Source organism: Erinaceus europaeus, chromosome 9 (assembly GCF_950295315.1).
Source record: "Erinaceus europaeus chromosome 9, mEriEur2.1, whole genome shotgun sequence".
NCBI classification, from domain to species: domain Eukaryota; kingdom Metazoa; phylum Chordata; class Mammalia; order Eulipotyphla; family Erinaceidae; genus Erinaceus; species Erinaceus europaeus.
Window position 1 is genome coordinate 29,642,346 of NC_080170.1, and position 22,538 is coordinate 29,664,883.

Consider the following 22,538-nt stretch of genomic DNA (forward strand, 5'->3'; position numbering starts at 1 on the left):
AAGTGAGAAGTGATATGGTTCTTAGTCCAGCTTATCCTCACTTTCTCCCACTTCTCTCCTATTTTGCCTACCCAATGCCTCCCCTGTGAACTTCAAGTTCACAGAGACTATTCTACTAACTACAAAACTTGTATATTCAAATCCAGATAAACAAATCACTGCCTACAAATACCCTAATGGTTCTGCTATTCTGAATTCTGACACAACATGCTTATCTACTCACCAGCTGATAGCTATTTGGTTGTTTTCAGTTTGGAATTATGAATAAAGCTGCTACAAATAGTCACATACACATCTTTGAGCATATTATTTCAAAGCATGGTAATTATAGACACAAAAATAAATAGCTGAAAACTAAATGTGATTATCACTGGAGGTAGAACATGATACCAAGGGGTCTGATGTTAATGTTTTGCATTTAATGTCTTTGCTACCACGATAAAAAAATAGTGAACTGTATTCTTCAAAATAGTGAATTTTATAGTATATGAATTATATCTCAAAATATAATAAATATTATTACCAATACAGTGAACAGACTGCCAATTTATAATCTATAATAAGTTTTTATTAACCTTTGTTCTTATACTATGCTGTCATTCCAAATATACCTCTGAAGTTACTCATGCACACATAGGCACTCTATAAATATTTTGATTTTATAATAAGGTATTTTTTAGAATGACTAAAAACTCTGTTGTAAAATCCCAACTGGGGATGCATAACCCCATCATAGACAAAATATATAACTTTACAATAAACATTTTTATAAGAATCTTCCCCAAAGAGGGGACACTTATAATTTGGAAATTATAAGATTAAAAAAATGGGAAAAATAAAAGAAAAAAAAAGCCCAATATAAAACTAACATAAAACACAACACTAACATTGGAAACTGATCCCTGGGTTGGTGGTACTTATAGACCAAGGGCTACCTGCACCCTGTGGCCTTAAGACCATCTGACATTCAGTTAAGAAGATAATTATATATCTAATAGCCCCTTAACTGGAAATGCTTACATGAACACAGGGGAAAATACACATTTTATTCTCCAGTTAAGAAAAAAAAAACCAATGCTATGTATCTTAAGCAGCAAGAATAATTTACAAGTAAGCATGAAGTCGTTTTTATAGAAGCTATGCTGAATTCTGTAGAAAAGACTTTGGAAGTTAAGCTCCAGAACCTCAGACCAAATATAAAATAGAGCCTTGCATTAAAGAGTCCTCTAATGCTCACAAAACCAAAAATAGGCTGTGGCCAAACATGTTAAAGAAGAATCTTTGAATCCATATTTTGGGTTAGCTATAAAACCATGAACACTGATGCCAACTTGAAAAAAGATGATACTATTACTATAAAGAAAAATCAAAACACCACTAAATGCAGTCTTAGAGAACTACACAAACTTATCATCAAATATGCTAAAGATACATACTAACTATATTTTCCAAAACTATATCATTGTATAAAATTTAAATATGTGAACTATATATCTCAATACATGGAAATGTATATATAAAAAAACTATTAAAAAAAGTGATCACAACCATGTAAAAGTAAATATGTTACAATAACGAAGACTGAAATGAATTCAGATCTATACAGACATATAAATAAAATATTCATTAGGGGTTTTCCTTTGTTACTTAATAACAAAATAAAAGAAAAAATAGACTATTATTTTTGATAAAACTATATTCCTAAACAATAAACACTAAGCTATATTTAAACTCCTAAAATAGATTTTTTTTAATGACAACTTCTAAATTTCAAGTTTATTTTATGGAAGAAGATCAGCTCATATTAGTTGATCTTCATTTTACATATCCTTCTGGCAATGTCCACCCCTAAAACTGGTCTTCTAATCACAGAAAATGTGAAAATATTGTTCAAATACGAAAACCAAGTAACATGCAAACAAAGTCTACTTAAATCTGTTTTTCCCCTGCAAAAAGTCATCTACAGAGGTTTTAAAAAACTAATTCTATATACACCATTTTTACATAACATATATTATGCTATAAACAATTTAAAGAATGGCTTTTACATAGTTATTTCACTATATATCTTTTAGTATAATTCCAGGTTATGCAAATACAGTCTCATATATATTGTTGAAAATTATTCTCTACATGATTTAGAAAAATATCAATTTCGTGGGTAAAACATAGCATACTTAGAAGTCCTAAAGCCAAGCAAATCCCTAATTTCATTTCGGAATTTTGAGAGATCTTGCCGTAGCTCATTCAGATTTTCTACAGTTGCCTGGTCTGTACTTTGCATCTTTTGTCTCATGGAAGTTAAGTAACGATGTACTAAGCAGCACATCACTTTTTGGTAGTTTTCATCTCTCTTTTGTTTCAGATTTCTCCATTCCTTCAAAACAAATAATATGACAACATATATAAACAGTATTTGAATCAGGCAATTTAAAACATATTCAGATACAAACACGACTTTTTAAAAAATATATATTTTTATTTAATTATTACTGGATAGAGACAGAGAAATTGAGAGAAGAGGAGACAAAGTGGGATAGAGAAAGAAACACCTATAGCCTGGCTTCACCACTTGTGAAACTTTCCCCCTGCAAGTGGGGACAAGGGGCTTGAACCTGGATCCTTTCATACTGTAATGTGTGTGCTTAACCTGATGCACCACCGCCTGGCCCCTCAAACATACTTTTCAGCTTTTTCAGACTATATTTTTACTACTATATGTTACAAAATAATATTCAATACTTGTTTAGACAAGCACAGCTAATATATTTATTTTGGTTATATACCTGTATGCTTGTCTTAATTAAAAAATTATCTTAAGAGTGAGCCACAGGCCAAATATGGCCTATTTCTGTTTTTATGGATTGTGAGCTAAGAGTGGTTATTACAATCAGAATGTGTTTTTTTCAATCAATTTGATGATAGGGAACACTAATTTAAATCTCAACTGAAGAAAATGTTATTGCCCCCACACAAATGGATCCATTCTACTCACTAATGGATAATACAAAATTATAACTAAATTATTTTACATTTTTAATTTTGTCAATAAAGATTTACTGTGTTTTCTCTTGTTATACATAGTTTCAATTGTCTTAAATTGAAGTCTGAAATACTTAAGTTTCTGACCCTTTACAGAAAAGGTTTGCTAACCTCTGGTTTATGGCAATGTGCATTGAGTTGTTCAAGTACTGCATAATTTCAAGAAGAATAAGAAAGCAAGGTGGATGGTATAATAGTTATGCAAAGAGGCTCTCATGTCTGAGGCTCCAAAGGTCCAGGTTCAATTCCCTGCACCACCATAAGCCAAAGCTGAGCAGTGCTCTAGTAAAGAAAAAAAGGCAAGAAAGAAAAAGCTAACACTAGTAGCTATTCTTTACGCTGACAAAAATAGGTTTTCTTACTGTTTTCATGAACAAATAGCATATTTATACTTCAATCTCAAATATTTCTTAAATCCTTACTTTATGGATAGTTGAGTAGTTAGATAATAAAGGAGTGAAAAAAAAATCAGACAGTCTGGGAGTCAGATGGTAGCGCAGCGGGTTAAGCTCAGGTGGCGCAAAGCACAAGGACCCGCGTAAGAATCCTGGTTCGAGCCCCTAGCTCCCCACCTGCAGGGGAGTCACTTCACAGGCAATGAAGCAGGTCTGCAGGTGTCTATCTTAACCCCTCTCTGTTTTCCCTCCTCTCCCCATTTCTTTCTGTCCTATCCAACAATGACAATAATAATAACTACAACAATAAAAACAAGGGCAACAAAAAGAGAATAAATAATTAATAAATCAGACAGTCTAAGACTAAGTAAGTCTGCATGTTTATGCTTTAGAAAACACCTGAGATTATGAATTGTTAAGACTTCCAGGCTGTAACTCAAACTTCTAATTTCTTACCTTTAAACTGTTTTGCCGTTTAACTTTGCCCTTAGATGTATGAGAGCAAATCCATTTACTGAGGCTACTAATCATATAGCAGATAGTCTTTGGTGAAGGAATGATATTGAAAGGTGGGGGTAATGTACATTTGTCATCAAAGTAGCTAAGCCACAACTTTGCTCGAGCAAACTTCCATTCTTTGTCTTCATGATTCTGTAAGAGTCAAGTGAAAAAGTAGTAACAGAACATAAAATGCACACTCATATAATGGGGGATGGAGTGGGTTAAACTGCCTAAATGTTTCCATACCTTGTAGGCCAAAAATTGATTCAAAAATTGCAAGTAATTACTTATTTAAATACTTTAAAATATTTACTTATTTTGGACATTGCTATGGCTTCACTACTCTAGGATAACTTTTTCAGATAGAGGAAGACAGAGAGGAAAAGGATAGCACAGCACTGTAGTTTCCTCCAGTGTCATTGACGGGGGCTGGGCTTGAACCTGGGTCATGTACATGATAAAACACATAATCCAGGCAAGCTGTTTGGTCAGTCCTAGATTAAATTTTTAAATGACGTGAGTTTTTATTTTTAACACCAGGGTAAGTGCAGGTGCTTGATGCCTGCCTAATTCTGCCACTATTTCTGATGGTCATTTCCTCCCTTTTTGATAGAGGGCGAGGGAGAAACAGAGATAAACAGAGATACCTACAGCACAACCCACTGCTTAGGAAGCTTCCCACCTGCAGGTGCTCCTATGTGGTGGCCCAGGGTTCAAGCCTACGTCCTCGCACATGGTAATGTGTACGCTCAACAAGTTGAGCTACCTGCAAGCCCCTAAGTCTTAAGAAATTTTAAAGTCTTATAATCTTTGGTTGTCTTATGCATGCTATATACATATTTGGTGTGATCTGAAGAAAATATAAGGTTTTTAAAAGAATACTTACTGCTATCAACTGAAAGCTTTTGTGAAGCATTGCCACCAGCAGCTTGGTAAGCACTATCACAACCACGACATTGTATGTACCAACAATAACGGCTCCAACAAAGGACTGCAATTCTTCTCCATAGCTAAACCTTGTGACAAAGATTGCCACATGTGCTAAGGAAAAAATATACCAAAACAAAGCAAAGCAAGTGCCAATGAACCTGTAAAGACAATTATATTTTTGTTGAAGAGGAAAATCACATGATTAGTAAAAAATGAATTCATTTATATAAATGGACATTATTTGAACATTATTTGAAAAAATAACATTATTTGAAAAAATAAATGACTGGGTTTAACAGTACTGGAAAATGTAAACAGAAGATACAGAAAAAACAAAAAGGAAAATCTCATTCTCTGTTTAATTTTTTTAATTTATTGTACTACTGTGGACTTTAAAAAAATGTATTCATCTTATTTGACATGACAGAAAATTGAGATGGGAGGGGGACAAGAGAGGGAGAAAGATACCTCCAACAACTGCTTCACTACTAGCGAAGTTTCCTGTCCACAGATGGGGACCAGGGACTTGAACCCTGGTCCTTATGCATGGTAATGTGTGTGCTCAACTGGGTGCACCACTGCCTGGCTCCTCTTTCTTTCTTTTATGTACATAAAAGGCAGAGAAACAGAGAGTGAGAGAGCACTTCAATGTGGTGGGGCTGCACACACAATAAGCAGCACACTCGTAAGCTGTTTTGCTGGCCCAGGGATATGTCACTCTTAACTCTTTAGCTTTACCAACTTTCTGTCTATTCTCAGCACAGCAATCCATACAACTGTATTAACACCTAATTAAATTTTACCACTCTACACAATAACATCAAATGTCTCCAGTCTCTGTAGTCCTAAGTCCTTATAAAGATGGACAAGGTCCGAGTTGATCCACATTGCCTTTCTGACCTCATCTCCTTCAAGTCTTCTTCAAATTCACTACATTGCATGCAGCATGACTTCCCATTCTCCTTGAATATGTCAGTCATACTTTCATTTCAAGGAACTTGCCTTTGCTATTCCCTTTCTGCAAATGCTATCCCTCCCTCCAGGTTATCTTCTTCATGGCCTTATCCTTTACCAGCTGTATCTTTACTGGAGTACCATCCTATGTGAGGCCCTCTCTGGTCTTCTATATAAAACAGAATTCTCTCACACAATCCTCTCTGGTCCAAATTTTAGTCCTTAATATTGCTTAATATACTATGTACTGGGGGCTGGGTGGGGATGCACCAGATTAAGTGCACACATTACCATGCACAAAGACTTGGGTTTGAGCCCCACTCCCCACCTATGAGGGGGTGGGGGGTTGTTCAGGAATGGTGAAACAGGTTTGTAGGTGTCCAACTCCCCCTATCCTTTTAATTTCTCTCTTTCCTGTCTTATAAAATAGAAAGAAAAAAATACAGCCACCAGGAGTGGTAGATTCATAGTGCTGGTACCAAGTCCTAGCAATAACCCTGGTGGCAATAAAAAAAAGCATACACACACACACACACACACATATATTACTATATTTTTTCTTTTTACTGCCTTAGTAACTTAATTTCAATAAAATCCATGGACATATATAGGTGTTAGATAAATATTTAAATTTAATCTTATTCCTCAACTAAAATAGCATGCAAGTAGTTAAATAGTTGGTATATAGTATGAATACCAACACATGTATAATTACACATCCCATCTCAATTATTTTTAGAATAGATGAGTATTTTGTCTGCTGGAGAAATGAATGTTCAATTCCACAAAAAAATTTTATAAGCTCTAATGAGTCTCAGTTCTAAAGAGCTACTAAGAGAGATAAGGAGTATATTTTAGCTGTAACAATGACTAAAAGTTGCTACTGACATTTAGGACTTGAGGGGCATTTAAGACAAGACTAAATGTCTTTTAATGTACAGAACCAATAAGCAATTATTCTGTCCAACATGTTCTATGTAACAAAATGCTAAGAGTTTCTGTTATGGTAGACCAAAGTAGAAGAACCAATATAATAATTTGGGTCTACTCTTTATATGATTTTATCATAAAGAGATTATATAAATTACTCACAAAATTGAATGTTTATTAGAGTTTTATGATTATTTTAGATGGAAGCAGAGAGAAAAAGCACAACATCAAAGTTTCCTTTAATGCAGTGAAAGCTAAGCTCGACCCTGGGTTGCTGACAAGGCAAAGCAGTGCGCTATGCAAATGGGCTATTTCACCAGTCCTTGAGAACATTAAAAAGGAGTTTTCTTTTAAATATTATTTTTTGTTTTTTAATCATCTTTACTGGAGTGGTTAATGGTTTATAGTGCAGTCGCTGATATATGGGTGTAATTTCTCACATTTCTGTGGAAGTTATCTGAAGAATACTCTAACCCACAACTTTTATATCATCATATACCAGGACCCCAAAGTTCTCTTCGACTCCTCCCTGCCTCTCCTTCCCCAGAGACCTTTTCTTTCACTCAATACCTTAAGGTTCTGAAGGAAAATAAATAAATAAATAAACAAATAATAAAAGAAAACTTAAGATTCTATTCCTGAAGGTACCAACCCATACATAATATAACAGAATACAGAAATAGATACTAGAGATTTAAAAGACACTTACGAATGGAAAGTATCATTACTTTGCTCTTCACAAAAGATTCCTACACAGTCCTTCTGTTCTTTGGGAGTATAGCCTTTATCATATAATTGTGTCAGTCCAATCGTGAAAGAAAACAGAACAAGGAGGAACATTCCAAGAAATTTTCCAAAATCTTGTAACATCTGTCCCATTGAAATCTAGGCAATGTATCACATGTGTTATTAAAATCATCAGGATAAAAAAGTTAATTATTACATGATCACACAATAAAAGGTTAACATATAATTCAGACTACTTATGCTTCACCTGACTGAGAAAGTTCAGGACTTTCAAACATCAAAACTAACAAAGGATCTAATTATGCCAACATTCTTTTGCAAATGGCTGCCTAGCTTTCTCAATACTGTTTGTTAAAGAAAGTTTCCTATATCACTTAATGTTATTATTATCTCCTTTATTAATAATTAGCTGGCCCATATACATCTGGGTTCTCACGAGATGCCTTTCGCATAACCATTATGCTGTTTTCCCAGCCCTCAATTATATTTCTCTCCATTGTATTCGGTATTATTGAACTGCTTTAAAATCTACTATAAACTTGAATTATACCTGTTCACTGAAAGTCTAAGTCTGTTTTTCTCTTCTTTTTTAAGTCTGTTTTTCAATGGAGGGTTAAGTACCGTATATTTGGACATTCAAATATAATATCCTAAGGAACCCAATACACCCATCCAAAAAGATCTGTGCACACATATATTCTTAGCAGCACAATTTGTAATAGCCAAAACCTGGAAGCAACCCAGGTGTCCAACAACAGATGAGTGGCTGAGCAAGTTGTGGTCTATATACACAATGGAATACTACTCAGTTACCAAAATTGGTGACTTCACCATTTTCAGCGGATCTTGTATGGACCTTGAAAAATTCATGTTAAGTGAAATAAGTCAGAAACAGAGGGATAAATATGGGATGATCTCACTCTCAGGCAGAAGTTGAAAAACAAGATCAGAAGAGAAACCACAAGTACAACCTGAACTGGAATCAGTGTATTGCACTAAAGTAAAAGACTCTGGGGTGGGGGTGGGGGGTAGTATACAGGTCCAAAAAGGATGACAGAGGACCTAGTCAGGGTTGTGTTGTTATATGGAAAACTGGGAAATGTTATACATGTACAAACTACTGCATTTACTGTTGAATGTAAAACATTAATTCCACAATAAAGAAATTAAAAAAGAGAAAAACAAATTTTAAAAATAATAAAATAAATAAAATTTTAAAAATAAAATAGAAAAAAAAAAGACCAGATTTAGTTCTCAAGTAACAAGGCAGATGAGTATGTTGTGTCCTTTTAATTGTAGTTACCTTCAGAAGCAAAGTTGGTGTTAGTCTCATGAGAAAATAATGTTACAGTAGACAGATTCAACAGTATACACATAAATACTCTAGGAAATCTGAATTATTTACCTGTAATGGACCCAAAATAGAACTTGTTGTATACATGAAAAAGAGACGAAGATAACTCAGAACATTTGCAAATGCAAAAAGGCCTTCTGCCACCAGTGTAGGATGGAATGCATCCCAGTCCTTCCGATCAGCAAAATCATGAAACTAAAATTAGAACAAAAAAGCCAAATGTAAATAGAAATCTCAATTAGGAAAATGAAAACAAATATATTCTGATAGTCAGAAACAAGACTATTTTAATTATGTGTCCTTTGGGGAATCTACAATTATATTTCATAGAATATAAGGAACAATGTTGTAACTAAATAAAAGAGTTGCGTGAGGCACAATTTCCCAGTTCTGAATGATGGGTGTCTGCAAAATAATCTTATCCCCCCCCCTCCAACCCAGGATCCCACCTCTCCATCTAGCTCCCTTGTTCTGATCCTTCCACAGAGTCCCTTGCTTTGATACACCACCCCAAGTCCAAAATGTGTTGTGTTCTCTGTTTCCCCTTTCTGACCCTAATTCTTGAATTCTACCTACATGTGGAGTCATCTAGTATTCAATACTCTCTTCTTGACTCATCCCACCCAATACCTTTTTCAGGTTCCATCCAAGATGAGGCATAGATCTGGATTTTAGAGTTTCTGGGCTAATATCTAGGCCTTTGATAGTTGGCCTGTGTTCACCGACATTGATCATGTTGCTTTGTCTCTTTTGTCCTCCCTTTTCCTAAGCATTTGCTTTCTTCTTTTGCTACTGTTAGTGTTACTGGTTCTATTCTACCACAGATCACTTTATTTGGAGTTGGAGCTCCTTTTCTTCTTTTCATGTAGAACTGCTTCCAGTAATTCCTGCAAAGCAGGATTGTTGGTAGTGAATTCCTTAAGATTCTGTATGTTTGGGAAGATTTTACTTTCTCCTTCATACTTGAAGGATAATTTGGTAGGAGAGAGTATTTGTGACTGGCAATTTTTATCTTTTAATACAGTGAATATGCCATTCCATTCCCTTCTTGCCTCTAAGGTTTATGACGAGCAATCTGATGAAAGCCTGATAGTTCTACCAATCTATGTCAGATTCTTCCTTTCCTTAGCAGTGTGTTGCTATTCCATGGCCCTGCCCCCTGGAAATTTCCCAGATCAGACAATTTCTAACTGCCATTAAATATTTTATAAATGAAATACTGGCGAGTTTTTCACAAATTCCGTAAGAAAAACCTTAACTATGTATGCTGTCAATTAATTAGTTGTCATAATAAATTAGTCCAGATACTTCCTTTGGCTGAGAATTCCAGAACAGAATATAGAAAATCTTGTCCCCTTAAAAAAAGTCCATTATTGTACTCAAGACAGTTTTGTATCTAGTTAGAGTATTATACAACATACTGCAATGGCCTGGAATAGTTCCAGATTTCATGCCAGTTGCCCTGGCATGATTATTAATAGTGTTCCCTTTCACTTTCAAAGTGTTATTACTTGGCTAATGAATTATTTGGGCATACCACTTCTGGAATTAAAGGGACCAGTCTAAAAAACCAATGGCTTAAAATCTCTTTTGAATACATTTATCTGTATGTGGCCAATAAATATTTCTTAGCAATTTTACAACTTTTATCATTGAACACACCTAACAAACAAGTTATCTATTACTGATCAGTTAAAGAAGTATACACATTGTTAATAAAGATGATGAATATAACTATTTTGCCTTTTCTATAGTTAAAATTTAGTCAAAAACAGAAAAGAATCAAATCTTTCAATTCCTTGAATGTGCTATGTCAGAAGAATTCTAAACTCAAGGTATAAACACAGCTAATTAACTAAAATCTATTGCCTTTTTTGGGCTTGGGGGGGGACATAAATATTGATTAAAGTAAAAGTATAAGATTCTATAATGCTAGATTTTTTGTCAGATTCTAAGTTCAGAAATAGGCATCTGAAAAATAGTTACATTTGTTTTACTTTTTATATTGTGGTAGTTAACCAAGTATAAAATGCTATGTAGTAAATTCCATTCAGATATGCTTTTTCCCCTGATAGATATAAAAATATTCAAGGCTAATAAATTTAAGCTATTTTGGTTTCTTAATTTAGTATAGTAAGGTCAAGGAGGTAAGTTAACTTAGTTCTGATATAAGGATTTCACATTTGATAGAAACTGCCTAGACCGATCTGGATTAAAATCTAGTCAGTCTCTCTCTTTCTCTCCATATATGTTTTTTCCTGTGTGGTCTTGGACAAGTTACTTAGCTTATCTGAACTTCCTTTTCCTCTGTTTGCAAAATGGGGAGGAGGACATCTGTCTCATAGAGTTTCTGTGAGGATAAAATAAAATAAGGGATAGCAAGTATCAACCATGGTGCCTAACACCTATTAAGTAACCAACATTTAAACATTACTAATAACTTTAAACTTAGAAAGGAAAAGGAAAAACAAAAACAAACAAATAAAAACCACTGTGCATGATTTCTTTGCACAGGAACAAATTAGAAATGAAAATACACAAAACATAAACTTGGATCAATATAGCAGAGTGAAACAACAACAACAAAAATCCCTGGCTTTTTCCTAAATAAACTTCATTTGTACCTCCACTGGACACAGTGAATAGTCACCTTGTTGTGAGCAACCACTTTAAGTGCAAAGGTGGCCAAATAAAGTGAATTCATGACAAAACTGAGTTGATTACGAGATTCTTCTAAAAAGTCTTCCAACCCCTCATACCAGAGTCTTTTAATGTCTGACCAAATCATACCTAAAAAAAGGAAGAAAAAAAGTCAGATAACACTTTAAATTCAGTAATAAACTAAGAAATCAGAGTATCAAATAAATAACATTTGGGTCAACTACAGTCTCATTCAGAAGAAAAAAATAAACAGATTTCAACCTATAGTTTTACATATCTTTCCCTAAGAGATCTTCATAAATGATACAAAATAAGCATTAAAAACCAATTTGATGCTAACCACACATTTATAACCCCCTCCAAGAGCTCAGTTCTAGGTCCTTTCTTTTGTCTATACTCATTTCTTTAAAGTGATTTCATCCAGTTACATCTAATGATTTTAATTATCATCTATGTGACAACTTTCATACCTTTACCTCTAAGTTAGATCTATATTATATAATAATTTACACCTCTAAACTTTTGTCCTAAACTTAACTTGTAAAAGTACTTGGTTAATCTATTTCTCTAGTTGGCCACCCAAACTGAACTCCTAACCTGTGCATTCACACTCACTGCATTAACACACTTTCCCACTCAGTGGGTAGTAACTCCATCCTTCTAGAGCTATCTGTTCCAGAACTGTTATGCTCATCGCTTAAAATAATAGTGACTTTAGACAAGCAGGGAAACTATATATGTATTCTTACATAGTCCCTAAGAGCAGATTCAGATCTATATTTAAGGAAGCCCAGAGTTGATTTAGTTATACAGCAGGCTCAGAAGACATCCTTGGCAAGGCTTTTTCAGAACTGTTTCAAATCACAGACTGAACTAAGTAACACTTTTAGGAATTTTAATTCACACTACATTCTTCTGTAACATGTGCACTCAACCAGGAATGCAACCACCCAGTTCCACTACATTCTTCTAAGAGGCAGAAAATGCATAGAAAAGTAGTTGTGCTGTATGTGTATATACAAATATTACCGAAAATAGGACCATCATACTTAAAAAGTAGTAGTTACAGTTTTTTTAACACTTTTCTGATAACCAGTGACAACAGTAATATTTATATCATTATTATATTTATGTCGAGCTCAGAGTTTTTACTATTAAAAAATAACTAATTCTTATCTAACTAAGCAAACTGAATTTTATTTATGTAACAAGAAAAATATTTCTTTCCTACTACTTTAGCAGTAAGTTATAGATAAATGGTAAAATTTTCTTTCCTTATAACTAATATAACAGGTTTTCAGAAGTAGCTCATATGAATACAGAGAAAATGTCCTCTTAAAATTTTGTTTTTAGCAGGGAGTTGGATGGTAGCACTGCGGGTTAAGTGCACAGGGCGCAAAGCACAAGGACTGGCTAAGGATCCTGGTTCGAGCCCCCCGGATCCCCACCTGCAGGGGAGTCACTTCACAGGTGGAGAAGCAGGTCTGCAGGTGTTTATCTTTCTCTCCCCCTCTCTGTCTTCCCCTCCTCTCTCCATTTCTCTCTGTCCTATCTAACAATGATGACATCAATAACAACAACAATAACTACAACAACAATAAAAAACAAGGGCAACAAAAGGGAAAATAAATTTTAAAAATATTTTGAACAATCTAGAAACCAAGAATGAATTTTAACTTCCACATACTAAACATTAAAAGTATTTCCTTAACATCAAGTTCAGGAACATTTATCTTTACTATGATGGCACTGGGGGAAGCTCTACTGCTGTGGTCAATCTACTTATCTATGGGAATGAAAAAGCAACCCAGAAGCAATGAAACTGCAAATGTTTAAGACCTCTAATTCCATGAAAAATATTTTAATGACAATGATGTGTTCACATTTTTGCTGTGTAAATAATATAAACTTAGAAACTGAACATAAGTGTTTATAAGACTACCTTGCAAGGAAAAAAAAAATAACAAGTGTAATAAAGGCAGAACCTTAAGAACTAATAATACTTACCAATAATCCACAGTATGAGAAGATAATCTATTCTTTCTAGAGCTGGGCCCATTGTGTTTTTCTTATCTTCATTGTAGACAAGCGAATATAGGTTTAATAATAGTAGAAATGTGAAATAAGATGCTCCATGAATAATAAATTTCATAAATGGTGTGTGAATGATTCTGCCAAACTGAGACTTGGGAGCTATCAAATAACACAGTGACAAAACTGGCCAGAAGATGCCAACTGTCAAAACAGTCATTATCTTCTTACAGGTAGGCTTTCGTCGGTAACCTGACATCTGTCCAAACCAAACAGTGTTCAGAAACTGCTGGCAGTTCGACTGGGAGACAAACTGAGGACATACAAATATACATACAAAAAGAAGTAAGATAAAAGCTGTAAATTCTAGTTGATAATACCACTACTTAATTAACTGTCAATGTTTTTATGAGAAATAAGTGGTTTTCACTAGATTGAAGAACACTCTGATGCACACGCACAGATAAATAACATGTATTTCTTTTAAGTCACATAAAAGTATCAAAATCTACTTGGAAATTATATAATACACATTTAGTTCCAATTTTAATATAATAGCCTAATATTTTTAAATAAAGTAATTCTTATCCTTAAATATATTCTATAGAAATATCCATCTGCATTTTATTTGGAGTAACTGAACTTCTGTTTCCCAGAGTTTTAATAATAGTTTAAAAACCAGTTCTATATAGTCCACACAGTTTCATTCCCTTACATGTAAATAAAAGAGGACAGAGCTAGACTCTGCTATTTACTAATAACTTGCGCAACTTTTTACACCTTCCAAAGTCTTAAATCCTCCATATGTAGAAAGGAACCGTAAAAACACCTACTTATGGGAGTCGGGCGGTAGTGCAGCGGGTTAAGCGCACATGGTGCAAAGCGCAAGGACCGGCATAAGGATCCCAGTTGGAGCCCCCGGCTCCCCACCTGCAGGGGAGTCGCTTCACAGGCGGTGAAGCAGGTCTGCAGGTGTCTATCTTTCTCTCCCCCTCCATCTTCCCCTCCTCTTTCCATTTCTCTCTGTCCTATCCAACAACAATAACTACAACAATAATAAAAGCAACAAGGGCAACAAAAAGAAAATAAATAAGTATTTTAAAAAATTTAAAAAAAACACCTACTTATAAAAACTTGTTAAAAGAACTAAATGAAGCTCTTTCTAAACAGAAGATGTCTGAGGTAAGTAAGAGGATTTTTAAATTCTCACTGCGAGAACTATGGTGATTACCTCTGGGAGGCAGGAGGGTGGGGGACACAGAACTTTGGTGGTGCATGTCGTGTGGAGCTACACACTGTAATCTTATATTCTTGTAACCTGCTTTTAATCACAAATAAAAAATGGAAAAAATAAATAAATCCACACTGCACTGGCTCATAGTACAGAAGTATTAACTATTATTACTAGCTTACTTAGCCAATTTATAAAGACAGTGATGTTTACAAAATTTAACAGGCACAACTGATGTACTGTCTTTAACCTAGAAAAACTAATGATTAGTTATAAAAAAAACATAGTAAATAGTCAAAGCCTAAATATTAGACATAATTATGCTCTAGGAAAACACTGAGTTTCTTAAAATATATTAAAGATAGTCTTAAATCTGCTTAAAACTGAATTCTGTGGGAGAAAAAGAAAAATATTTCCAAAGAGTAAAATTCTAGTTCAAGTACCAAAATGAAATCACAGCTTACAAAGTCTTTCAGATTATAAATTTTAGAAGCAAAATTCTCCATAAGATGCTAATAACATAATAGTATGTTAAAGATTCTAATAACTTTACGTGAACAACCTTGATATTGCCAAAATAAAGTATGAGTGATCATATGTCATACAGGTAAACTAAAATGGTATTTAGTAATTTTAAATTATCTTGAGATAGAACATAACTTGCAGAGTAAAACACTGTACTGAAAAAAAAAATGGCAGTCTGGAGAAGTAGCTCAGAGGTAGGGCACTTTACACATATCAGGTTCTGGGTTCTTCAAAACCAAAAAATAATTAAATTCTTTTTAATTTATATATATTTTTTTGCCTCCAGGGTTATCACTGAGGCTCAGTGCCTGCACTACGAATCCACTGCTCCTGGAGGTCATTTTTTTTTTCCATTTTGTTGTCCTTGTTATTTATTGTTGTTGCTGCTGTTGTATAGGACAGAGAGAAATCAAGAGAGGAGGGGAAGACTGGGGTGGGGAGAGAAAGACAGACACCTACAGATCCACTTCACTGCTTGTGATGCAAACCCCCCCCCCCCCCGCAGGTGGGGAGCTGGGCTCGAACTGGGATCCTTACGCTGGTACTTGGCACCATGTGCGCTACCGCCCGGCCCCCTAAGACAGGGTTTTTATAGTTGCTTATTGTGCTTGATAAATTTTCTAATATATTTGTTTTGTGCAGTAAGTATCACCTTTTTATTTTTTCGTTTAGATTCCAATATTCTTAAGAAATCTTATTAAGTCTCTCCAAGATAAAATACCTGAGATAAAAATAGCTCTTTACCATCCCACCCCAAAAGTACCCAGTTTAGTAGTATCCCAAATATCAAAGCAACTCGGGAATAAATGTCTTTGTCATACTTCTAAATATTGATTTAATTCACAGTCATGTGACATATGTGTTAGAAGGCCAAAATTTTAACCAGAAATGCTCTCAGTCTGCATAGGTTTTTTTGTTTTGTTATGCTTCCAGGGTTATTGCTGGGGCTTGGTGCCTGCACCATAAATCCACTGCTCCTGGAGGCCATTTTTTCGTATTTTGTTGCCCTTGTTGTTACCCTTGTTGTCATTATTATTACTGTTGTCATGGCTGCTGCTGTTGTTGAACAGGACAGAGAGAAATCGAAAGAGGAGGGGAGACAGAGGGGGGGGAGAGAAAGACAGATACCTGCAGTCCTGCTTCAAGTAGAAAAATACATTCTTTGTTACTCTCTATCAATGGTCCCTCCTATTCTTCAATTCAACAAGCTTGGAAGTGCTTTAACTAGTAACTTCTAGATGAAGTGAAGCTATGCAACTTCTGAGGGTAGGTCTTAAAAGGTCATGCAGTTTTTGCCTTGTTCATGAAACATTTTATTTTGAAGTTATGAACCATCATGTAAATAAAACTCTACTACCCCAAGCCACCAGCCTGTACACCATCAGGATATAAAGAAAGCCTTCAAGTAAGCATCCTAGACAGCCTTCCCCCCGATGATCACAATCCTCCCTATTTTTAGTTTTAGTTTTAGTTTTTAGTTTTTGTCCACTCACACACCAGACCATCCATCCCTCTTACAGCAGTTCCCTGTTTCTGCATTCTCAGCGGCAGCACAGAGACTTGACAAAAGAATATTAAAGTCTTTAAATGAAGTAGCCTAAAATTATTTGAGTTAATTCTAGCTGAGACCCAACACTGTGAAGCAGAGACAAACATTTCTGCTTGCTCTTTCCTAATTCCTGAACTACAGAATACAAAATACAGATTATCATGGTGGGGGGGAGGGGGCAGGTGGTGGTGCACCTGATTAAGTGCATACATTAGAGAATGCAAAAGCATAATAAAATAATTGTGGAATTACTATAAAATTATAATGAAATAGTGTTTAAAGCTGATAAGTTTCAGAACAGTTTGCTATTCAGGGTGGGTAACTTTTAACAAAGTCATCAACTATTTGGGAAAATATTATTTCCCCGTTGATTATATTTATAAATCTATTGATAATTTAATTTTTTAATTTTTATTCCTTAGAATTATGAAGTGTTGGGCCAGGAGGTAGCTCACCCAGTAGAGTGCACATTTTACCAAACATAAGGACCCAGGTTCAAGGCCCAAGCCACCACCACGGAAAACCATGGAAAGGGAACATTTCATGAGCAGTGGAGCAGTGTTGTGGTATTTCTCCTGTCTCTATTTTTCTTGTCCCCACCCCTCCTTCCTTTATCTGGAAAAAAAAAGAAAGAAGAAAAAAAGAAGTCTGCTATGTCTACAAAGCCCCAGTGAAGCCCTGGTGGTAAACAAATAATACATCATCATCATCATAAATATATTTAACTAAAATTTCCATTCAATTAAAATATTATTATTATTTATTACTATTACTTTGGGTTTTCTTTTATCTTTAAAATGGGAAATTGGGTTATTATTATTTTTTTTTACCAGAGCACTGATCATCTCTGGCTTAAGGTGGTACAGGGGGTTTAGCCTGGACTCAGGCATGAGAATCTCTTTGTATAAACATTGTTATCTACGCCTTCAGAAATCTTGTTATTCGCTATGCTTCCACTTAAAATATATATCATTTATTTATTTATTTATTTACTTATTAGAGACAGAGAGAAATTTAGCAGGAAGGGGAGATTGAGAGGGGAGAGAGACACCTGCAGCTCTGCTTCACTACTCATGAAGCTTTCCCCCTGCAGGTGGGGACCAGGGTCTTGAACCTGGTCTTTGTGCACTGTAATGTGCGCACTTAACCAGGTGCACCACCACCTGGCCCCAAATTCTCTGGGATTCTTTCTGGGATATATACACATATATAATATAGATTATATATCTACAAATCTAAAATTAGGAAAGTGTCTCTTAGATAACTAACCAGAATAATCTTGGTTCTTCTAGTTCTTTCCATCTCTCTTTGAGATTCTTTTTTCCAATCACTTAAGTTGACTTAGTATCTTGTTCTCTCTTTACTCTTATCATTTTTAGTATTTCATGCTTATTTTAGGTTCTGGAACACAGAAGTAAGCAAATTAACCTAAGAGCTAATCAAAATGTATGAAAAATGATTGATTACCTTATTGTTTGCTTCTACTATCCATATATTGACATTATATTTCCTTTCAAAACCACATAGGTATGTTACTGATTTATAATCTTACAGCTATACTGTTCCAAACTATTCTACTTAATTCCCCTATAATGTCCTACCTTGCTCAAGAACCTTAGAAAAGTAAGAGTTTAAAGCATAAGAAAAATATAGAGTTTAAAGTCTGGGATTTAAGTAAGCAGTATATTATCTAAACAATTTTAAGGAAAGTATGTTAAATATTCTCTGTATCAAGCCTGGGAGGTAGCACAGCATGAGGTCTCAAGTTTGAGCCCTAGGATCACACAGCCATAGTAATGCGCTTGTTCTCCCTCACTCTACCATCCTCCTTCTCATTAGTAAGTAAAAAAATATTTATGCATATTTACATACTGGTTCATATTTACAGACTATTCTATTTTTTAAATTCTACATCAATTTCCTGGGTCATAAAACTATCCTGAGACTCAAATTTTCCCCTATGGTAATATAAATTATGCTTTTATGCTTTTGGCACCAATGGTCTTATCTTGTCTTCTACTATTATATATTTCAGGCCCCATTTTTATGGTGATATAAATTTGCTAAGCAAGATTTATTCTAAAATCTATTTTGTAAGCAAAAACTATTATTCTTAGAACACTTTAAAAGTACCATTGTATCAGCACTTATACTATCAGCTAGATATCATCATCTACATATAAATACCTATGTTTAGTGAAATATCTCAAAAATGACATTTAAAATGCATTCTGTAAGTTCCTGAATCATGTGTGTGTGTGTGTACAAGGAGTAGAAATAGGTATTTCTACCAGAAGAGTAGGTTCAATTTAATTATACCTGTGCCTCTCCACCTCTATGTTTCACAATTAATTACAAAGTGAATCAGAAAACAAAGTATCTGATACTTCATTTTTTAAAACATAATGGCACAATTCTTAAAGAAAAGGCTATTTGTTACCAGAGCAATAAGCCAGTGGCAGCAAGATAAAAACTTCATTATAAATACACAAGATCTTACCAACTTAAATATCATTTAGCAAAAATATATACTATGTTATGTCATAATTAGTAATATTAAAAATATTAGCTAATACTAACTGCTCAGTCCTTGCTTAATTTCAGCACTCATTCTGCTAAACTCTTAAAGTATATGTCCTTAATTAACTTTTTTTTTTTTTTTTTTACCAGAGCACTGCTCAGTCTGGTTTATGGTGGAGAAGGTATTGAACCTGGGACTCTGCAGACTCAGGTATAAAGATCTCTTTGCATAACCATTATGCTATCTACCCTTGCCCTGTCCTTAATTAACTTTAAAAACTAAAGGTCAGAGAGATTCAATAACTTCCCCCAAAGACATACAATTTTTAAGAGCCAAACTAGAACCTCAACCTAGAAATACTGTTCCAAAGCTTTTGCTCTGAGCCACTAAACTTCTGTGGAGGATATAATTTAAATATCACAGAAAATCTCATACCTCCTTTTGATTATATTTGATAGCAAGCTTTAGACGACTCAAATTCATTCTTTCTTCTAGTAATCCCCGTTTGTCAAGAGGCTCATCACTAGATGTATGATTTAGAATAACTTCCAATTCACGTGAATTTCGGGCTTGTGCAAGCAAATCTTTAGCAAACATTTTACACTGCCGGGCTAGTTCCTCATAATCATTCCTGAAAAATGTAATAGCCTATTATTAGAAATGTCACTTCCATCTTCAATTAAGCTATTTTCAATAGAAAATTTTGGACTTAGTTAACATTTTAATTCTTACAGTACTATACAAAATCTGAAGTGATTTTGTTCTGACAGCAAAAGGTACCAGTAGGTATTTAAGTTCTCTACAGCTTTTGAGAAAGCTACAATACAGTTATGTTCCTTTATTCACACAAATAATATTTTTATTTTTATTTATTTATTGAATATAGACAGAGAAAATGAGAGGGAAGGAGGAAGACACAGATAAAGAAAGAAAGACTCTTATAACATTGCTTCATTGATCATGAAGCTTTTCCCCTGTAGGTGGGGACCAGGGGGTTGAACCCATATCCCATGGTAATGCATGTGCTCAACAAAGTGTACCCATCCATCCCCACACTGATAATGTTAGATGAACATAATGCTTTTCTATATATACACTAACATTTCTAGAAATTTTGATAAATTTATCACTCAGCTAATTCATTTGATTTAGTTCCTTTATATTTGGTGTGAAATCTGCTTATATATTATTCATCTAAATAGAAATAATACCTTAATGCTACCTAATAAATAATACATCACTTTAAACTAGAAGTATTTTTAATAATAGCACAAGATATTTATGCAATTTCTGATATTTAAACAGCACTATGATTCATTTTCAAAGTATTCATTTGAAGTAAATTCAAGTTAGAAAGAAACTGAAATTTACTTAATTTACTGAAATATGTAGCATATATGTATATATACATATATAAATACAAACACATACACGTGTGTGTGTGTGTGTGTGTGTGTGTGTGTGTGTGTGTGCATGTTATTTATAGCTTCCATTCATTCCCACCTGAATTCCACCTCTACAAGGCTTAGTTCTTTTAAATCAGCACTAAGTTCAAATGCTCTCAGAATTGGGTCCTCTTCTGTTAACATTATTAGAGCTGGACTTGCCAAACATCGATATATATCAAGACGAAACCTGTGATAAAATTTGATTTCATAATATAAAGTTAAATTAAATACATGATTAGAATTTTAACCTACAATTTTCATAAATTTAAAACTGAAGTATAGTGGTCCGGGAAGTGGTGCAGTCGCTAAGGCACTAGACTCTCAAGCATGAGGTCCTGAGTTCAATTCCCGGCAGCGCATGTACCAGAGTGATGTCTGGTTCTTTCTCTCTTCCTATCTTTCTCATGAATAAATAAATAATTTTTAATAAAATAATAAATATTTCATTAATTAAAATATTTGTTTTAAAAACCTGAAGTATAAAAAATAAAATTATAATTTATTTATTAAAAATAACCTATGTGTAGCAAAAGGAAAAGACAAAATTAAATACCTGGAGATATAAATATTGAAAATATTTGATGTGCTGCTTTTAAGGACATTATTTAATATTTCTTCTACTATTGAGTTCTTGGAAAAGTCATGACATAGTTTTCCATTCTTCTATGCAAAAAAATGCATTATGATTTGTCCAAAAACCTACTAGATCAAAATTACAATTTGCAGAATCCAATAATTTTTACATTTATCTTTTAAAAGTTATTTATTATATAGCACAGGAGAGATATTGAGAGAGTGAGGGAATATATAGAGGAGGAGGAGAGAAAGAGACACCTGCAGCGCTGCTTCACTACTTGTGAAGCTTCCGACTCTGCGGGTGGGGATGGGGGGGGGTTTAACCAGGGTCCTTGTGCATTGTGATATGTATGCTCAACCTAGTGCACCACCCCCAGCCCCTTCTATTTATTTTGTTTTTCTTCCTTTATTGGGGGGATTAATGGTTTACAGTTAATAGTAAAATACAGTAGTTTGTACATGTGTAACATTTCTCAGTTGTCTACATAACAATTCAACCCCCACTAGGTTCTCATCTGCCATCATGTTCCTGGACCTGAACCCTCCTCCCCACTCCAGAGTCTTACTTTGGTGCAATACAACAAACCCAGTCCAAGTACTGATTTGTGTTTTCTTAGTTTTCAACTTCTTTTTTTTCTAAAATTTTTTATTTATAAAAAGGAAACACTGACAAAAACAACTTCTTTTTTATTATTATAATTAGTGATTTAATAATGATCAACAAGATTGTGGAATAACAGGGGTACAATTCATACAGTTCCCACCAACAGATTGTCATATCCCATCCCCTCCATTGGAAGCTTCCCTATTCTTTATCCCTCTGGGAGTATGGAGCAAAGATCTTTATGGGGTGCAGAAGGTGGGAGGTCTGGTTTCTGTAACTGCCTCTCCAAAGCAGCCCCTTATATTTATAATGCTTATTTTAAAGCAATTTTTATTTTATTTTATTTTTAAATCTATTTACTTATTTATTTTAAATGTTTTATTATCTTTATTTATTTTTTGGACAGAGACAGCCAGATATTGAGAGGGAAAGGGTGATAGAGACGGAGAGAACAAGGGCTTGAACCTGTGTCCTTGCACACTGTAACATGTGCGCTCAACCAGGTGCACCACCACCCAGCACCTATTTATTATTGGATA

At 34.4% G+C, this 22,538-nt stretch overlaps 1 protein-coding gene and 1 long non-coding RNA gene across 5 annotated transcripts in view; one reads left to right on the forward strand and one right to left on the reverse strand.

Moving 5' to 3' along the window:
- Window positions 1-546: 546 nt before the first annotated feature.
- The window catches only part of TRPC1 (transient receptor potential cation channel subfamily C member 1), a 46,722-nt gene continuing 24,730 nt past the window's right edge, over window positions 547-22,538 (reverse strand). For 3 of the 4 annotated variants that reach the window (XM_007524071.3, XM_007524070.3, XM_060197557.1), the window contains 9 exons: window positions 20,875-21,006; window positions 19,807-20,002; window positions 13,522-13,858; window positions 11,504-11,643; window positions 8,905-9,048; window positions 7,462-7,637; window positions 4,825-5,026; window positions 3,894-4,088; window positions 547-2,377 (listed from right to left, as the gene is read on the reverse strand). In XM_007524071.3, coding sequence (XP_007524133.1) covers window positions 2,150-2,377; window positions 3,894-4,088; window positions 4,825-5,026; window positions 7,462-7,637; window positions 8,905-9,048; window positions 11,504-11,643; window positions 13,522-13,858; window positions 19,807-20,002; window positions 20,875-21,006 — 1,750 coding nt within the window. In that variant the 3' untranslated portion in view covers window positions 547-2,149. Of the gene's footprint in view, window positions 2,378-3,893; window positions 4,089-4,824; window positions 5,027-7,461; window positions 7,638-8,904; window positions 9,049-11,503; window positions 11,644-13,521; window positions 13,859-18,119; window positions 18,252-19,806; window positions 20,003-20,874; window positions 21,007-22,538 lie in introns of those variants that run through there. The other variant, XM_060197558.1, reaches the window with a different exon arrangement.
- On the forward strand, window positions 13,778-17,619 carry LOC132540368 (uncharacterized). Its single transcript, XR_009551547.1, has 2 exons — window positions 13,778-13,890; window positions 17,273-17,619. It is a non-coding gene; the product is annotated as an uncharacterized LOC132540368 (long non-coding RNA).